The sequence below is a fragment of the Tupaia chinensis genome, unplaced genomic scaffold (assembly GCF_000334495.1).
Source record: "Tupaia chinensis unplaced genomic scaffold, TupChi_1.0 Scaffold000057_1, whole genome shotgun sequence".
Taxonomy (NCBI): domain Eukaryota; kingdom Metazoa; phylum Chordata; class Mammalia; order Scandentia; family Tupaiidae; genus Tupaia; species Tupaia belangeri.
The window spans coordinates 5,965,098-5,984,369 of NW_006159515.1; the positions used below are offsets into that span (position 1 = coordinate 5,965,098).

General features: G+C 41.9%; 1 protein-coding gene across 15 annotated transcripts in view; it reads left to right on the plus strand.

Moving 5' to 3' along the window:
* The window catches only part of DOCK9 (dedicator of cytokinesis 9), a 275,356-nt gene that overhangs the window by 229,467 nt on the left and 26,617 nt on the right, over window positions 1-19,272 (plus strand). For 5 of the 15 annotated variants that reach the window (XM_027776290.1, XM_027776287.1, XM_027776293.1 and 2 more), the window contains 4 exons: window positions 1,693-1,799; window positions 17,092-17,214; window positions 17,918-18,031; window positions 18,701-18,736. In XM_027776290.1, the coding sequence (XP_027632091.1) occupies window positions 1,693-1,799; window positions 17,092-17,214; window positions 17,918-18,031; window positions 18,701-18,736 (380 nt within the window). Of the gene's footprint in view, window positions 1-1,692; window positions 1,800-17,091; window positions 17,215-17,917; window positions 18,032-18,240; window positions 18,247-18,700; window positions 18,737-19,272 lie in introns of all 15 variants that reach the window. The other 10 variants (XM_006141533.2, XM_027776265.1, XM_027776271.1 and 7 more) reach the window with 3 other exon arrangements.

Genomic DNA, 19,272 nt, shown 5'->3' on the forward strand with positions numbered 1-19,272 from the left:
AGGCATCTCAAAGCAGAGGAGCAGGGACCAGCAGTTAGCGTAATGGCTATGTCGCTGGACTCCCAAGTAGTCGACCGCGGTTCGCGTCCCGGACCTGGTGGCTTAAAACTCACGCCGAGCGTGTGTGCGTGTGTGCCCAAGATCCCGAGAGGAGAATGGAGGAGAACGGATTGTGGCGTGGCCATCCCCCCTGGGGGGGGGATTTCTCGCTTTCTGTCTCTCCGTCTCTCTCTCTCTCTGTCTGGCGAGCACACGCACCCTATAGCAAAAACCTCTCAAAAAAGAAAATTTAAAAAGCAGAGGAGCAGAACACTTCTAGTCCTTCTCTTGTGCATTTGGCACAGCTGTCACTGTTAGCTGACTTAAAGGCACTTCCGGGTGACTCTAAGGAGAAACGGCCCCACACGGCTGTTACCTCTTAGAGAATTTATCCTTACCCCGGACTTAGATCCCACCTCAGCCTTACACCATGTCCCTTTAAGAGATCAGAGTGCCTCCTCAGCCGGCCCTGAAGCATTCAATCTCTGATCCAGCCCCTCCACTGCATGGTGAAAAGGCCGCTCCTCACCTCCGAGGTGGTGACTGTGGGGACCAACTCAGCTCACGGTGGGGCTGTTGAGTGACGTCTTGTTTATAGACTTCCTGAGAAGCGAGAAGGAGGAGTTCTTGTCTCAGTGATGGGTTCTCCCTCTACAGCTTGAAGGAAACAGTTACTTTGGATTCATTATGTAGCTGTGGCTTCTTACTTTTCTTACTATCTGAGCATGGGTCATCTGACCAAATCAGATTTCATGTATTTGCTCTTATTTTGCTATTCATTTCTGTTTGCTTACGGTTGATCTGAAGATTACATACATTGGGACCAGCAGTTAGCGTAATGAGTATGTCGGTGGACTCCCATGTAGTCAACCGTGGTTCGAATCCCAGACCCGGTGGCTTAAACTACACCGGGCGCATGTGCGTGTATGCCCGAGATCCTGAGAGGAGAATGGAAGAGAAGGCATTGTGGCAAGGCCAGCCCCACTGGTGGGGGGTGATTTCCTGCTTTCTGTCTCTCTGTCTCTGTCTTTCTAGCAAGCGCACACGCTCTATAGCAAAAACCTCTCCAAAAAAAAGAAAAAATAAATAAAAATAAGAAAGATTGCATACATTTAAACAAAGGCGAGTGAAAATTTAGAAGGGATGAGGAGAAGAAACAAAGTGAGGGAAAGGAGGGTTAAATATGAGGAAGTGAACGAAGAAATGCACACACAGCCCAGATTCCCACGCGCTGGCCTGACGTGTGAGAGATCCCAGGATCCGTTAGAGCTGGCCCTCAGTATCCACGAGGCTTCCTTCTAGAGGCCCTATACCCACAGATGCTCTAGTCCCTTACCTCGAATGACTCATGACATCCTTCCTATAAGCTTTGAAAGATCTCTAGGTTATTTATAATACCCAGTACAATGTAAGTGCCCGTAAATAACTGTTACGCTGTATCGCTTAGGGAATAATGATGAGAAAAAAAGGTCTGTACGTGTCCAGCACAGTTGCTGCCACCGTAGGCCTCACACACAGTATGTCAGCAACAGTGGAGCGCTTTCGATCTGAGGGACAACTGTGCTTCGTTTAACACAGAAGCACACAGGACAGGTAGAACCTGGGTGCTCCCCCGCATCCCGCTAATCCCTCTTCCCGGCTCTCACCTCCTAGGCATGTTTAGACAAGGATGCACAGCCTTCAGGGTCATTACTCCAAACATAGACGAAGAGGCCTCCATGATGGAAGACGTCGGAATGCAGGACGTTCACTTCAACGAGGTGAGTGCGGGATCGCAGGGAGCTCTGTACTGCTGGGGCGTCGTGCAGCCTGCCGTGCCCTGCCATGCCTGCCGTTCCCTGCCGTGCCCTGCCGTGCCCTGCCGTGTGGCAGACCAGGCATCCTCACCCTGTAGGTGCTGCTGACACATTTCACTCCAAGATGGAGGTTTTCTGGGCAAATGAGGCAGAGCAGCGAAAGCTCCCGCCGTTCTCCCTTTCTAGGAATGCCCCCCCTTCTCCAGAAAGAGGGTTTGAGGGGCCCGTTCATAGTATAGTGAGACTGAGTGAGTGCTTCTCGTCAAAGGTCCGATAGATCGGCCATAAAGTTTCTCACTCCCCCTGGTAATCACTCTCTCTAGTTCATGAGTTTTATTGCTACTTTTAAATTAGTGTCTCCAACACTGGACAGCTCACCCATGTCCAAACACTCAGGCATGAGAGGCCAGACTGGGCTGGTGGCCAGGGTGGCCTCCAGGCCCCAGCTCCTGCCTCAGCTGGTCTGGGCGGCCCAGCACCTGAGGGCCGTTGGGAAGAGGACCCCTCAGTCCTACCCCACAGAGCGAGAAGACTTGCATTAGATCATTGTGACATTCTGTACGGTTCTTGCCAAGGCAGGATAGCCTTGCGGTCGCTTATCTGCAACCAGAGTGTTGGACATCAGCTGGGAAGGTGAATAAATGCCAGCTTTCTGCCCACATTTACTGCAGTTCCTTTCACATGAGCGTCTGCCTAGAGGGTTCCTCTGTGTACCTGTCTCCCCCCAACTCAGAGGAGAATGAGACAGTCAAGGACAGCGTTTTAACCCTCCTCATCTTTCAAGGAAAAATAAAGTCATCCCATTCCTTTTGTGGAGACAAAGAGCAGAGAGTGGAGGTAGTGTTTTTGCCTGTGTTTGTTTTATCTTGACTCACAGGACTGTGGTGTGGCAGCATTCAGTTAATGTTACGGCTTTAACCATGCTCAGGCTAGAGCGCACACCCTCCATCACGTGAACCCGTCCTCCAACAGTGGGTTTCAAAGTGTGGTCCTGAGACCTCCCAGAAGCAGTCCTGAGGCCTTACTTTCCCAACGGAGCATCTAGATTTTCTTTGTACATCAGCCCCAGCTGCACATCAGACAGACTGAAGACAGAAAGTATGGGAACCCAGTTTTCTTCTATGAAGCAGACACGAAAGAACATAGCAGGGGGCCAGCAGGTGGTGTGGTAGTGAAGCCACTAGACTCCCATTTAGGTAGCTGTGGTTCGAGCCCTGGACCTGATGGCTTAAAAAATCACTTTGGGTAGGTGCGTGTGCACGTGTGTGTACGTCCCCAAAATCATGAGAGGGGAATGGAGGAGAAGGGATTGTGGCATGGCCATCCTCCCTCCAGGGGGTGATTTCTCACTTTCTCTCTCTCTCTGTCTCTCTGTAGTGAGCACATCCCACCCTGTTTTAAAAAAAAAAAAAATTGCAAAGACATAAAACAGTACAACTCTTTTCTTTCTTTTTTTTTTTTTGAAAATACCATTTTTTATTACAAATGTTATTTTTATTAACAGGTAATAGATTTATTGTTTTAATTAAATTAGTAAATAAATCTTTTTTTCTTTTTTAGTTTCTGTTTCTAATAGAAATGTTGAGCAAGAATATCCACATAAACAAAAGTTTTGGGAGGGTCCCTCAATAAGTTATAATATAAAAGGGTCTTAAGCTCAAAATTTAAGAACCATGGTTGTAAATTACCTAGTCTCACATAGCTCTTAAAATTAAGAAACTAAACAGGAGTAAAGAGGATAATATATTGAGTGCATTTTATGTTTAACTATTAAAATTATTGGGCCAGACCCATATCCTAGTGACAGGAGGAGCTGTATCCCACACTGCTGGCGGCAGTTCAAATCCCAACCCCACTGGCTTGAGGAATATTGCCCGGCATATGTGCATACATGCCCAAAACCCTGACAGGAAGGCAAAATGGAAGAGAAGGGATTGGGGAATGTCCCCAACTCCATCTCTCCCTGGCAAGTACACATGCCCTCTGGCAATTAAAAATATTAAAATAATGGCAACCACATAGAAAACATTTTCTAAGGACCCTAGGGGGAAAAAAGCAAGTTGGTTATTATATGAGATTAACAGTTTCATTTTATTTTCACCACAAAATGCCTGGACAGTGAAAGTATATTCCTTTTACTCTTGGGTATGATACGTGTCACTGGGCAGGCAAGGCCCAATGCTGTGGGCTCTGAGCCCCTCACTTCAAGGCAGATTTTGACTGGGCTTTTCCCTAAGAAGATGGCCTCACATGTCCTCGTAGGAAGCACCCTTGCAACCCATGCCAAGTCAGACCACTTTGTTTAGAATTCGATAAGGAAAGCAGTGATGCCAAGAGCAGTTGCAGATTAGAAATCGAGCGGTTTCTAGGCACCCATGCCGCAGAGATGATAAAATGAAGCTTATCTGACCAAGGGATGGGCTGGAATCGTCACTGGAGCCTAATGAATGGACCTGCCTACTCTAGTGCAGGCACTGCTGGGGCGGTTTGTGAACGGCACCCTGTGCATAATAACTAAGCATGGGGCTCGGAGCCCACGAGCTCTTTTCAGAATAGAGCTTTGCCACTCTGCCCCTGAAGCACGAGTTTGGTGAATCTTTAACAAGGTCCATAGGACATGGACAATCTGTAATGGTTAGGAAGTGACACAGTGGAGTTCTAGAGTCCCGAGGAGCCTTGCACATCCAGATAGAAAATAGCAGGGAGTGGAAAGAATAACATGGGTTCTAAAAGACAAAAAAAGCAATGGTCCAAGTTCGTTTTCACATTGCCTTCCAGAAGGGTTCAAGAAAAAGAGAAAAACGAAGAACTCTGCCAAAGAGGAAGTCATTTGGGGAAAAGCAGTTTGATAAAAATCATTGCCCTTTAATCTGCTTTAAATTAGATACCTTAGGTGTTCTTGGATAGTGATTTTTTTTAGGGCGCTAATGACAAAAACACAAGTCTCTCCGCAATAGGCCTCAGATGAGTTTTGTAGGTGCCAGTCTCACCTTCCCTGACTCTGATCTAAAGAGCAGACTCCCTGTCAGCTGCTTTGGATGAAATAAAAAGAAACATCCAATTCCCATTTACAATCTTATTTCACAAGTCTGAGCCTGTAGAGATTGGCACTTTTGAGCTCCCTGTGTTGTCAACTTAGGCAGCCCTCCCTCAGGGTCCTAGAGGGCGACCTGTTTGGGGAAGTGAAGAAGGTCTCATAAAAGGACTTTTAAAAATAAATATATATGTGTCTAATTTTATTTAATATATTTTTTTAATCTGACCAGAGAGAGACAGCGAGAGGGGGGACATGAGAAAGTAAGTTTCCAGGTTCAGGACTTGAACCATGGTCAGCCATATGGGAGTCCAGTACCTTAACTACCACACCACCTGCCAACCCCTAGAAGGACTGTTTTAAAAAGTTCAGAGAGGGTGTCGGGAAGCCAGCTAGAATGCTGTATACTGCCAAGGTTAGCAGGAGCTGGGTTTTACCCCTAAGGGTAACGGGGCAGAGACAGAGGAAACTCTGTAGCAGGCTACCGACAGGACCTGCAAGCTTTAGTGGAGGACTTCCCATGCTCCCTGGCCACAGGGAGGGAGCCAGTGAGCACCCACCCTCACTCCTCCTGCCCTCCGGTCTCCTGCTGGGACCTGCCATTGGTGGAGCTTCGCCCAGAGCCAAGGACAGGGAGCTGTCATGCAGGTCAGCAGTCCTGCAATGTCAACATCCCAGAGCACAGCCAGGGAGAAAAGGGCACAAGGGGATCTGGAGGAGAAAATGGAAGACAACCAGTCCTCTGTATTGACTTATTTGCTAAATTTTCCTTGTAACCTCTGATTCACCATCTGTGGCATTTGGGAATATGTGCAGTGAGGGAAAAAAAAAAAAAAAAATTTGAGCTGCTCAACACTCATGTTCTCAGCTAAGGTTGAACAAGGCCACTCTGCCTTCTTGTTTCAGCCCTCTCCTGTGAGCAGGTGTCCTTGTCACAGTCTGTGTACTGCTGTGTTTTTCCTGTGTCTGCATTTTGTTGTTTAAGATGTGCCCTTGTGATTTAAAATGGCCGCAGGTATAGGACTGAAGTCCGTCTGGGTTTGCTAAGTGTGAGGGTGCTGCCTCGTGCCTTACCTGTGGTAAGGATCTCTGTTCAGGCTTGAGTTCTAATGCTGTTGGCCATGAGTTTAATGTTAACGAATCAGTGATATGTATTAAATTAGAAGCCTTTAAACACAGAGACACAAAAAGTGACGTTATGTGTTGATTGGCTCTCAAAAACGTAATCAAAGGCTTGTGGGACCTTAGGAAGTGGGCCAGTATTTACTAATTCGGTGTTCACAGTGACTTTACAGAATGCACTTACCTCGGATCAGGGCAACTGACATACCTAGCATACTAAACTGCTCCACAGGGTATCATCTCCTGCAGAATCACCTTGGGGTCTAGTAAACATTACATGAACATAGCCAGGCAAGTCTCTGGCTTCCATCAGCCAAAAGTGTTTCAATTCAGAAACATAAAACGTGGGACCAGCAGTTAGCATAATGGCTGTGTCACTGAACTCCCATGTAGCCAACCACGGTTCAAGTCCCGGACCCGGTGACTTAAAACTCATGCCAGGTGCGTGTGTGTGTGTGCCCAAGATCCCAAGAGGAGAATTGAGGAGAAGGGATTGTGGCGTGGCCATCCCCCCTGGGTGGTGATTTCTCGCTTTCTGTCTGTCTCTCTATCTTTCTGGTGAGCGCACATGCCCTATAGCAAAAACCTCTCAAAAAAAAAAAAAAAGAAAGAAAAGAAAGAAACTTAAAACATATATATCCATCAAACATCCCAGGAGATAGAGATATCAAAGAACACATTTAATGGTTACTGTGTGCATTCCATCCCAGCTTTGCAATTATCACCCTGTAGAGCCATCTGACCTTTTGCTCTCCCTTAGACTGGGCGTGCTCTTAGGACAGAGCACAGCACATAGCATACCCTCATGCTGTAATGTGTTTCAGTAGCAGTAGTGAGCAGGACACCTGGCCAGTGGGACTCCTACCTTTACCTTGTATTCGAATGTATTGCCCTGTTCCTTTTTGCAAATAGGTATTGGACTTCCTTTACACTAGCTAGGTTCTAGAAGTAGGAGAGTAAGCAAGATGTCCCTACTGTTAGGGGGAAAAAAAAAAAAAGATACTCCTTTCCTCCCATTAAGGAGAAGCACCTAAACCATAGTTTCTGAGAATCTGATTTGGCAGTTGTCCGAGTTCTTTGTGACTGAGAAATTTTTATATTGATGTATGTTGATTCATTCCATAAATTAGCTCCGTGCCACGTGCAGGCATGGAGATATAGACCTTTCACCTAGTACGGTGGCCCTCAGGCATTAGTGTGCTTGGGAATTACTTGGATTCTCGCCACAAATACAAATTCCCATTCTTACTCCCCATCCCTTAGTTCAGGTGGGTGGATGTGGGGCCCAGGTGTTTACTCTGATGCAAGTGGTCCTCACGTGTATCTTGAAAACGGTGATGCAGTTGAAATGCAGATCACGGTCTGGTGTTAAACCATTACCCACGCTAGCTCACATGTTTACAGTGGTTTCAAATGGTATATAAGAGCGACAGTGTCTAGCTTTATGGATTAGGTTAAGTTAAGCAATCAGGAAGTGGAACAAATGGCATCTAAACAAAAAAAAAAGTAAGACACAGGTTCATACGGGTGTTTTATACACACACACACACACACACACACACACACACCCCTACACATCATAAGTGTGCCATTTCTACAGACATGCCCATTGCCTCCAGTTGCATCACTGGGGCACATTTAAATGTGGAACTAGCTAATTACAGTTAAACAGCTTCCTCCGTGACTAATAAACTAGTACACTGAGATTTATGTAAGTCTAGGCTGCTGTAGTAACGAGTGCTTTCCAGATGCATAGTTCATTGAGGTTTATCCCAGCCAGTTATTACGTACAGTTCTTCGCATATGTTGACAATTTAGAAAAGCTATCTCGGCATGTAACTTTTAAACAAGGTGATAAAACCAAGAGGCATTCTGTCTGACTACTTTTGAAGTTCTCAGTCTGACTGTTGTCTGGATTAGTGCTGGTTTCCAGATACAGGAATTGCTAAGAATTCAAAGTGAATTTCCAGGTAATTTCTGCAAAGAATATTAGTCATATATGTCTAGTGTTTAGGTACTGCTGTGCCTTAGTTTTTATGGCTCCTTATAATTTTATATTGACATATGTTCTCTCAAAATTAACCATCTATGATTATCAGTTATTTCTTTTCGAAGAATTGCTCTTTGATATACTGCCAGGGACCAGCCTCAGCAGGGGTAGGTTGACTCATTGGAGGCGGCACTGGAAGAAAAGACTGAGGCCTTGGTGCCTTTTTTGTACACGTCCTGAGTCGGACACTCTCAGAGATTGCTCTCTGAAGAGTGACAACTGCTAGGAATCATCATGCCTTTTTATTGAAAATGCGATACATGCAAGTAAACGGGTGAGGGGGCTATGTGTTCTAATTATCAATTCATAAGGTTTTAACAATAGGGATCATAAATTTCATTCAGGAATTGATTAAGGGCAGGTCTATTAATCATCGATACAGTTCAACAATTGTTTGATTGATGAAAGCAGGTTCTTGGGAATGGTTCCAGTAAGCAGAGTTAATTATCAGCTGATGTTCAGTAGTAGCCGTCTTGTGATTACTAAAAGAAAATCTCAAGTATAGGTATTAGTTCTTATGGATCTCAATAAAGAATGATACTTATATAATTCTATAGGGATCTAAAATTTAATTAAAGGAATCCTAATATATCTATCTATTTTAAAGGGACGAGCCTCCTGTTCACTTGGTGAGAATAAGGGGATACTTTAAACAGCTTCTCCAACTAGCAGTACCGGTTTTTCTTAAGTCAAAAGTAAAATGACTAACAAGTTAATGAAAAAATTTAAAATAGATTTATGGTACCTAAGTGTTTTGTTGTGGATTCACTTGTGTAGCCTATGGCACCACTGTTAGGTATTTTGTTAGAACATTAGTTACCAAGGGGTGAGAGTGTCCTGGGCCAGTTTGGCCTAATCCTATTGTATGTAAAAAGGTTATTTATATTAAATGTGATCAGGGCAAAAGGGAGCGGTCAGGAGACTTTCGGGCAATCTTACCACATACTCAAGATGTATGAGAGAGCTATGTAATTCTTTTGTAGTAGTATATAAGGGAGTCAGAGGTGGGGTCACTTCCCAGCAAGGCTACCGCAGTCTCCAGAGCATACAGCAAGTGGCCTTGCCAACATGCTGAGTTGACCCCAAGCTTGGGGGGCGGGGGGAGCGTACAGCAGCAGCCTTGCCAACGTGTTGAGCTGACCAAGGCTGTGCTTAAAGGTCGAAGTCTCAAACAGATCCTGGGACCCCACCGGGTTGGACTCCTCCAATATACCAGCTAAAAACTAGGTATAGAGTTGATATAACTTGAATAATCGACCTTAACAAATTAAACTTTGGCATTTGATAATCCACACTCTACTTTATGAGAGAAAGACATATATATATATATATATGTATGTATATATATATATATACATACATATATATATATATAAGCGCCATTGTTAGCATGTTATTGAGTAAAGTCTATACTGACTCCACTTTTAGGGGTGTGACCATTTCTTTACAATAATAAATGATACTTGAACTGATAAACAGCAGATCCTGAATGCCTCTTAAATCAAAAAAGAAGATAAAATAATGTCCAGTAGAGGGGCCAGCCCATGGTGTGGTGGTTAAGGTGGCTGGAAGCCACATGGCTAACTGCACGGTTGGAGTCCCTGTGACTTGAGAAACATATTGGATGCCCATGTATGCAATCCCCAGATCCCAAAAGCATGGAGGGATGGAGGAGGAGTTGCAGAGTGACCCGTTACCCATGGGAGGGGGTTCCACACTTTCCTTCTCTGCTTCCTTCTGGTGAGCACATGTATCCTCTTGATATGTGTGTAGAGGGGCGGGGGTCGATGTTGATGTGTTACCTCCTAAATCTTTTTTTTTTTTTTTTTTGAGAGAGCGATTTTTGCTACAGGGCACATGCGCTTTTTGGAGAGACAAAGAGATAGAAAGTGAGACATCACCCTCTGGGGGAATGGCCATGCTGTAATCCCTTCTTCTCTACTCTCCTCTCAGGATTTGGGGCACACACACACACATGCACCTGGCATGTGTTTCAAGCTGCTGGTTCTGGGGACTTGAACCACAGTCAAATATGTGAGAGTCCAGCACCTTAACCACTATGCCACATGTTGGCCCTGGCTCCTAAATCTTAATAACTATCAGATTGTGATACTTATTTCTTAATAATTATAAGACTCTACTTGATTGTATATATTTATTAAGTGACTAGATCTAAGACTATTTAAAATGTACCTGAAAGGGTCCTGTATGCATGGATAGACAGACCATTTTAAAATCAAGTAATATCTTCCTTGTATCTCATAAAACAATCTACATTTAATTACTAATTTATTTTTGATGTAGAAAGCTTTGAGTATGCCAAGTTAGTGCATGTTTAATCCTTCCCACCTCCCCATCCTCATCCCTTGCCACCATGATTCAAATTTTATACTAGAATCTGCCAAACTACTTGTAAGTTCCTCACACACTGCCTTGTCTTCATCCCTCGCCTTTGTGCAGGCTGATATCATGACCTAAATGTCTCATTTCTCCCGTGTTCCCACTCCCACCACCCACCTTCACTGACCAACTCATGCTCACCCCATAAGACTCAGTAGTTGTCACATCCTCTGGCTTTCAGTGCCTCCTCTTGCCTTATCTCTGCATGGACTCCCACCCCTCAGCATCCTCAATTCCCCACACACTTCTTTATCGGTGCACTTCCTGCCAGCTTTTATAATCTCTTCATGGATCTGCCTCCCGCACTATTCTCTGAGCTCTGAGAGAGCAGGATAGTTGATCTCCTCAGTACTCACCCAGAGATCACTGATAGCCTTTACATAAGTCCCCATTGTCGTCAATTCAGAGCATCTGCCCTAGTTGAACTGCACCATGGACACATATTTGAAGTCAGCATGTTTTCCTCTGTCACTAGTATGTTAACACTGACGTCACATTTCTTCCAGCTGGTGGAGAGGACATCAGTTCTGGCTGCTCTGAAGGATGACCATGTGTGTCTCAGAGGGTATTCTATAAGCAGATTTCATGTATGTCACATAGCCAAATCAACAATCTGAAACCCGCCCTCCACATTTTGTAAAAATCTATTGAGCCGGGCCAGCAGGTGGCATAGTGGTTAAGGTGCTAGAATTCCCACATGGCTGACTGTAGTTCAAATCCTGAACCTGTCGGTTTAGTTTCTCTCTCTCCCTCTCTCTCTCTTTCTCTGGCAAAACTCATGTGAAAAAATAATAGTAAATAAATTAAATAATTCTTTAAAATAATCTATTGAAAATTTTTATAAATTACAGAGACATGATTTAATGTACATAAATTTGTTTCATAACCCTAGTCTCAAGCTCTGTGCTTTGAACATAGTAAATACTTAGTAAATTGTGTAAACAGACCATTGAAAGAATGAATGAGAAGAACCAGGGTGGTGGTAGGGACTCTGGATAGTTCAAACTTTTATAACTCTCAGAGAAGAGTCTTAATTATCTATCGGATATCAGTAAATTACTTCAGATTCATATTATGTTAAAACTGCTATGGCATGGAATTAAATCCTTAGGTCTCTTTGAGCTCATCCACAAAAAAATAGGTCTCATTATTGTGTATTTACATCTACAGTGTGGACAGACCATGCCTTTCACAAAAAGTTTACATTTCTCTTTGAACAAAGCCCAATAGTGAGAATAGTTTTAAAATGGAAACTGTCCATACCCTCAACAGTTTCATTATTAGGTGGATGCCTTCATTGTATGATACTCTCATCCCCATGGAAAATTGGCTCTTCTCAGAATTACTCTTATCTCTACTACAGACTCATGGTACCCACTGAAAGTAAAGATGCTCTATAAATACCTGCTGAAAGTATCTTTGACCTAACATGTGCAAAAAATGCAAGGCTTGAATAAAGAAATCTTACCTTATTTCTCAGCAAAAGACAACTGTTAATACCTAGTAATGTTGTTATATTACCAAGGAAAATGTAGACAGAATTACTGACATAGGAAGTGCTTGACTACCCATTATATATGTGAAACTTTGGGGTATTATGTAGTCCAGTAGAAGGAAGTTTTGTGTTTTTTGTTTGTTTTTTGTTTTTACTACAAAATAGAAAGTAATGATTGAAATAAGAGAGGTTTGTTTAACTGGCTTGTGAATTACCATATAGAATTATAGTTTTCAGAGCAGTTTGGTGAGTAAAATTGTTTTATTTGATCCTCTCAAACACTTTTAAGTTAGACCAATAATCTATGCATTGGTTTTATAAATATGAGAAAGTAAGTATATTGATACCAACGTTGTATGAGTTTTATTTCTATGCTTTTTAAAACCTACCTTGTTATAATCAGGGGAGCATGGAAAGAATCATAAATATTTATTATGCAGGGCCAGCAGATGGCATAGTGGTTGGGGTGCTGAACTCTCACATGGTCAATCACAGTTTGAGTCCCAGGCCTAGTGACTTGAAACTCGCACCAGATATGTATGTGTATATGCCCAAAATCTCAGGAGAAGAATGACGGAGAAGGGACTGCAGCATGGCCAACCCCCCCAGGGGGTGATTTCTTACTTTCCTTCTCACTGTCTCTTTCCAGCAAGCGTGTACATTCTGTGGCAAAAAAAACTTTTTAAAAATTATATTTTATGCTTGCAGCGAGCAGGTAGCATGGTGGTTAAGGCTCTGTACTCTTACTGACCATGGCTCAAGTCCTGAACACAGTGGCTTAAAAATCGCACCAGGCATGTGTGCACACATGCCCAAAATCCCAAGAGGAAAATAGAAGAGAAGGGATTAGGGCATGGTCATCCCCCTAGGGGATTTCTCATTTTCCCTCTCTCTGTCTCTTTCTGTCTCTCTCCAACAAACGCACGTGCACTATGGCAAAACTAAAAGGGGCCAGCAGTTAGCGTAATGGCTATGTAGCTGGACTCCCATGTAGTCGACCGCGGTTCGCATCCCAGACCGGTGACTTAAAACTCACGCTGGGTGCGTGTGCATGCATGCCCAAGATCCCGAGAGGAGAATGAAGGAGAAGGGAATGCGGCATGGCCATCCCCCTGGGGGGGTGATTTCTCATTTTCTGTCTCTCTGTCTCTCTCTGTCTCTCTGTCTTTCTGGCGAGCACATGCACCCTATAGCGAAAACCTCTCCAAAAGAAGAAAAAAAATTTTTTTAAGTGTGTGTGTGTGTGTGTGTGTGTGTGTGTGTGCTTAGTGTGACTGGAGTTTCCATTGGAAAAGACTTGAGACAAAACTAAGGAAGGTATACACCTCTATAATACAAATGCAAATGAAAAAGATGGTATTAGAATCTTTTCTGATTTCTTCTTCATCTATAGCTGTTATGGTGGTTGCTACATAAATCTGACTTAACAAGACCTCTTATGAAAGAATGAAACATGTGGTATGCCTTTTTATAAGCCATGGTGCAGAGTTCAGTATAGAAATGACAGTTTTATGATTGTGTGTTATAAATATGACATAAGAGTTAAATGGTCTTGCTTAGACAGTGTTTTCTGGTAAATTGATTCATAACTTCTTTATAAGTGTTTTTTTCTTTGTATATAAGAACCATAGGTACTATATCTGTAATGAAACATTAGCTAGTAATGAAAAACATGAGGCTTCTCCTTCGTTTACAGTATTATAGAGGATACAAACATGTTAAAAAGCAACTGTAAAGCCCTTGACAAAATGTTAACAAGTTGAATCTACAAGTACATCATGACCAGAATTTCTTCCAGGAACACATGGTTGGTTTGATGTTAGAAAACCAATCAGTGTAATTTGCTACATCAACAGATTAAATAAGAAAAACCATATGTCCATCTTGATAGATGCAGAAAATGTATTTTACAAAATTCAACATCCAGTCATGATTTGAAAAAGAAAACTATGAATAGAAAAAAACTTCCTATGGGAACCAGCAGTTAGCATGATGGCTATGTCGCTGGACTCCCATGTAGTCCACTGCGGTTTGCTTCCCGGACCTGGTGGCTTAAAACTCATGCCGGGCACATTGCGTGCGTACCCAAGATCCCAAGAGGAGAATGGAGGAGAAGGGATTGCAGCGTGAACAAAACAAGAAGATCTTTCATCATTCTATTCAGCATCATTCTGGGTGGTTCTAACCAGTGCAGAAAGGCAAGGGGATGTGGGAGAGATCCTGTCTGTATTCACAGAGAAAATCCAAAAAAAGTTATTAAAATCCCAAATTTACTAAAAACTCTAAAGGAACTACTAAAACTGGTAAATTGATTTAGAAAGATCACAAGATACCATGTTAGTATACAAAAGCACAACTTTCTTCACACATAGAGATTCTTATTAAGCTTCACTGTATTATTAATAATTATGTAATTTTTAGAAGCAAATGTGCTGGATCACTTTGAATTTTGTTAAAAAAAAAAGCACTTTCCTTTAAAAATCCCAATTACTATTGGGTTGTTAGAAAAGTCATGATATACTTTTCTTTGTTTTTCTATGCAAAAATGTGTCATGACTTTTCTGACAAGCCAATATTTGTAATAGCTTCAAAAATATCCTTATAGTGTTGGCCCAGGATAGACATATATCAATGAAATAAAATATAGAGTCCAGAAATAAACACACATACGTATGGTCACTTGATTTTAGACAAGGGTTTATATGCAGATAGTGCAATGGTTATGTTGCTGGACTCCCACATAGTCTACTGTAGTTCAAGTCTCATATGAGTCTTAAAACTCATGCTAGGCTCATGTGTATGTGTGTCCAAGATAAAACTTTAGGAAGAAAACATAGGAGAAAATCTTTGTGAACTTGGATTAGACTAAGATTTTTTTAGCTATAGCATATAATGCATAATCCAGAAAATAAAAACTTAATAAACTGGATATCCAGTTTTATATTTTGTATTTTACATTTTATATTTAGGGTTTTAATCAACTGTGAGTTATTTATAAATAAAATGTGAAAATTGGTTTTTCATTTTTGCGTAAGTATGTCCAGTTGTTCTAACATCATTTGATGAAAGACTATCCTTTCTCCACTGAATTGCATTTATTTATTTTACTATTATTATTAGACAGACAGAGAGACAGAAAACAAAAAATCTCCCCCTAAGGGGATTCCATTTTCTTCTTGGGATCTTGGACAATGTGGCATGGTCACACTGCAATCTCTTCTCCATTTCTCCATCCTTTTGGGATTTGGGCATGCATACACAAACACCCAGTGTGATTTTTCAAGATGCTAGCACTGGCATTTGAACCACAGTCAGACATGAGGGATCTAGCTCCTTTAACCACTAGACTACAGAGCCAGCCTGGCTCTGTGACCATGCCACATTGAGAAATGCTCCCCCCTGCCCCCCCACCTCCACCCCCACCTCTCTCTGGCAAGTACATATACCCTCTGGCAAAAGCAAAAAAAAACAAACAACTTCTCAAAACACACCGTTTTTAAGAGGTTTTTGCTATAGGGCACATGCACTCACCAGACAGAGACCAAGAGATAGAAAGCAAGAAATCACCCCTCAGGGGGGATAGCCACGCCACAGTCCCTTCTCCTCCATTCTCCTCTCAGGATCTTGGGCACGCACTCACACGTGCCCAGTGTGAGTTTTAAGCCACCGGGTCCAGGACACGAACCACAGTTGACTATTTGGGAGTCCAGTGACATAGCCATTACGCTAACTGCTGGTCCCAACACACTGTTTTTAAAAAGTAAAAAAACAAACTATAGATTGGGATAATGTAATTAAAAACCACATATCTGATAAAGGACATTTATGCAAAATATGTAAATAACTTTAAATCCAATCATAACCCAGTAGAGAAATGAGCAAAATATTTGAATAGGCATTTTTACTAAACCTACACAGATGATAAATATGAAATGAAAATTTACTTAACATCATTAATGAAACCCCCCTCAGATGGACTTAAACAATGAAAGTGTTGGGTCTCGTAGGAAATTCCATAGAGAGATTGACATTAAGCAATTGAAACCTTTAATAAAGTTATCAGTGATATAGTTACTTTGGGGAATTTTAAAGGAAACTCTCACCTTTACCAAGGCAGACAGGCCTCTTCCATGGCCATGAGATAAATGCCAGCCCCAGCCAAGCTCTGTGCACCACTCTTATGTCCTGACCAGTGAGAACATTTCTGTCCCAGCATTCCAAGATGAGATCTAAAAACTCACTCTTATTGGTCTTCCCAGGTGTTCACCCTGATTTAGCAGTGACTATGGCCAGGAAATAGATTTAGATCTCCTTACTATAAATCTGAGCCCCATGCTCAAACTCTTGAGCCAAGAGTACTGTCAACTTCCTTCAAACTCAAGGGCTTTAGTGGAGGTAGAGTGACTTCACAAACTTAAGTAAGTAGAAATTTCCAAAAGAAGGAGGGGTGGATGATGGTGAATCAGACCTAGGGCCCACCATGCTCTATCATTAAAACCTCAGATGCTAAACTTGGGTTGAAGTCATGCTTAGTAACCCTTCATATCTCAGCCTTGTCGTCCCTCAGAAAGGAAAAAGACATTTATAAAGAGAAGACTAAGAACGGAAATTGAGAGCCTGTATGAAGCTGTCTATGCCAGTGTTTCCATATATGGAACTCTGACAGTCACGTAATGTGATCCTTGTTCCTTTTTGCTTTGAAACACAATTGAAGAAATGACTCTCTAAAAAGATAGCAATGAGTTGTTAGAAGTAAGGAAGTTAGTGTTTAAAAATACTGTAGAGAACCAGCAGATGGCATAATGGTTAGGTCACTGGACTCCCACGTAGTTGACCACAGTTTGAGTCCTGGACCCAGTGGCTTAAAAGTCATGCCGAGTGTATATGCGTGTGTACCCAAAATCCCAAGAGGAGAATGGAGGAAGGGATTGTGGTGTGGCCATACCCCCGGGGAGGGGGGGTGATTTCTCATTTTTTGTCTCTGTCTCTCCAGTGAACACACACACTCTATACCAAAAATCTCTCTTAAAAAAAAATAAATAAAATACAATAGATTTGAAAATTTTCCTCCCAGCAGCCTTACCAGTTATGCACTCTGCAAGAAGTACAGTGTCACGTGCCCCTAATGCTCTTTTCTGGCCTTCTCTTTGGTCAGGACGTGCTGATGGAGCTCTTGGAGCAGTGTGCAGATGGACTCTGGAAAGCAGAGCGTTATGAGCTGATTGCTGACATCTACAAACTCATCATCCCCATTTATGAGAAGCGCAGGGATTTTGAGGTATCTGAGCAGCTCTTTGTTTTTTCCTATTAGAGAGAACAATGGTATGGCATATCCCCAGACCTACTTATATGCAAAGAGGGCAAACAGGCTATGGGTCAGTGATGAGCAGGTGGTCTCTGGGGCCCCACGTTAGGGGTGAATGCGGCCTCTCATCCCATCCACAAAGGGTCATCAGCCATCACTCATACTCAGGACCCACCTCTCTGCAGACCTCCACATCTTAACTTAGAAGGATTGCCACTCTGGCATCCACTTTTGAAAGGTTGCCATGAGCAGGATTTTGTAGTTACTAAAGCACCCTTTTCTTTAGGGTGTTTTCTTGCTGTACCTGTGTGGGAAAACAGTGTCCCTTCTATCCTGGGCTGGGAGATCACCACATTTCTCTCACTATATCAAATGGAATAGCAAAAGCAAAGGCTGAAAATGGCATTAGGTCCACCTCCAACATCCCCTGTTAAGTTGAAAACAGGATTTGTTTATTGTAATGTGAAAATGCAATAGGTCTTCACAGGCAGGTTGGTCCTTTGGTTGGAAATAGTGCAATTCATAAATGAGCACTAAAAGTTACACAAAGAAAATACAGTTTTGAATTGTTTTTAACTCAAGTTCAAGGAATTTCCGGCTACACATTTCATTGTTATTTTTAAATTGATTCTACTCTTTGCAAGTGGGAAGAAATGGGTTTCGTTCTTCTTTCCAGAGGCTGGCCCATCTATATGACACGCTGCACCGAGCTTACAGCAAAGTGACTGAGGTCATGCACTCTGGCCGCAGGCTCCTGGGGACCTACTTCCGGGTAGCTTTCTTTGGGCAGGTGAGCCTCTTCTCTATGTGATAGGCTGTGCAAAGTCCTTTTTTTTTTTTTTCTTTTTTAAACTCTTAAAGTTATATCTTGTAAAGTTTCCAGTTTCCGTAAATGCTAATTTGATGAATTTGTCATGTTTAGCATGATTCTTACCCTCCTCAGTAAACTTTCTGCTTTTCTTTTTTTTCTTCCTCTCTTTTCTTTGTTACTTTCTTAAGGCAGCGGTAAGTTCTTCCTCCATAAGACATTCTTAGTGGCATCATTGGTACTTCAGTGCGATTTGCAAGTTTCCTTTTCAAGTCTGTATGTATATCTGTCTAGTCATTACAAACGCAACAAAAAAATTAACATGTTATTCCATTTACAGAAATAAATCACCTATTTCCTTGTACATCTATATTGCATGTTTTAAACCAAAATTAAGACTTTTTGGTTTCGTTTCTGCCTATGCATCTTTATCTTTTGTAATATTATATCTCCACAAGTATATTTACCGTTGTAATACTTCAGAAGCCCTACAAGAAAGGGCTTATTTAAATTTAACTTAAATTTTAACTTTCAAATCTCTAACATTATTAAATGGTATAAATTATAATCCATTTATTCAGGGTATGTGGTTTTTTATGAGCATTATATAACCTTCAATTTATTCTGTTATTGTCTCTTATAACTTTATAGCAATACCAGTTTACAGACAGTGAAACAGATGTGGAGGTAATTACAGTAAATGCTTGAAAAGCAAGTAATGTAGTAAAATTACATCTACACTAGTTTGATGTGGGTGTTTTTTGTTTCATGTTAGTTTGTTTTTGTTTTTGTTTTTTACATCTACTATGTTTTTTGCACCATTTTCTCTCATTTATTTTAGATGAGAAACTTATTAAAAATTTATTTAAAATATTAACTCCAATCTGGGCTTTTAAAATTTCAACCTTTTTCACTTCCCATGCAATTCTAATCCTTACTGTAGTCAAACATGATTGGTGCTAAAAACAGATGGTGGCTGGTGATAATGAAAGTATCTTCTGATATTTGGAGGTCTTTAATATTTTTTCTCATCAATAAAGCAATTTAAAATTTATACAAACTTTTTGCTAAACCTACTCCAGAACAGAATACCTCAATTTATACCGTAAAATCCTGTGTAACTGGGGTGATCAGGAGAAGGCATGGAATTGCATTCTGAAGCCCAGTCATTTTTCAGTGAGCTCTGCTTCTTGGGAATGTGAAACAGGCTGGACTCCTCATTA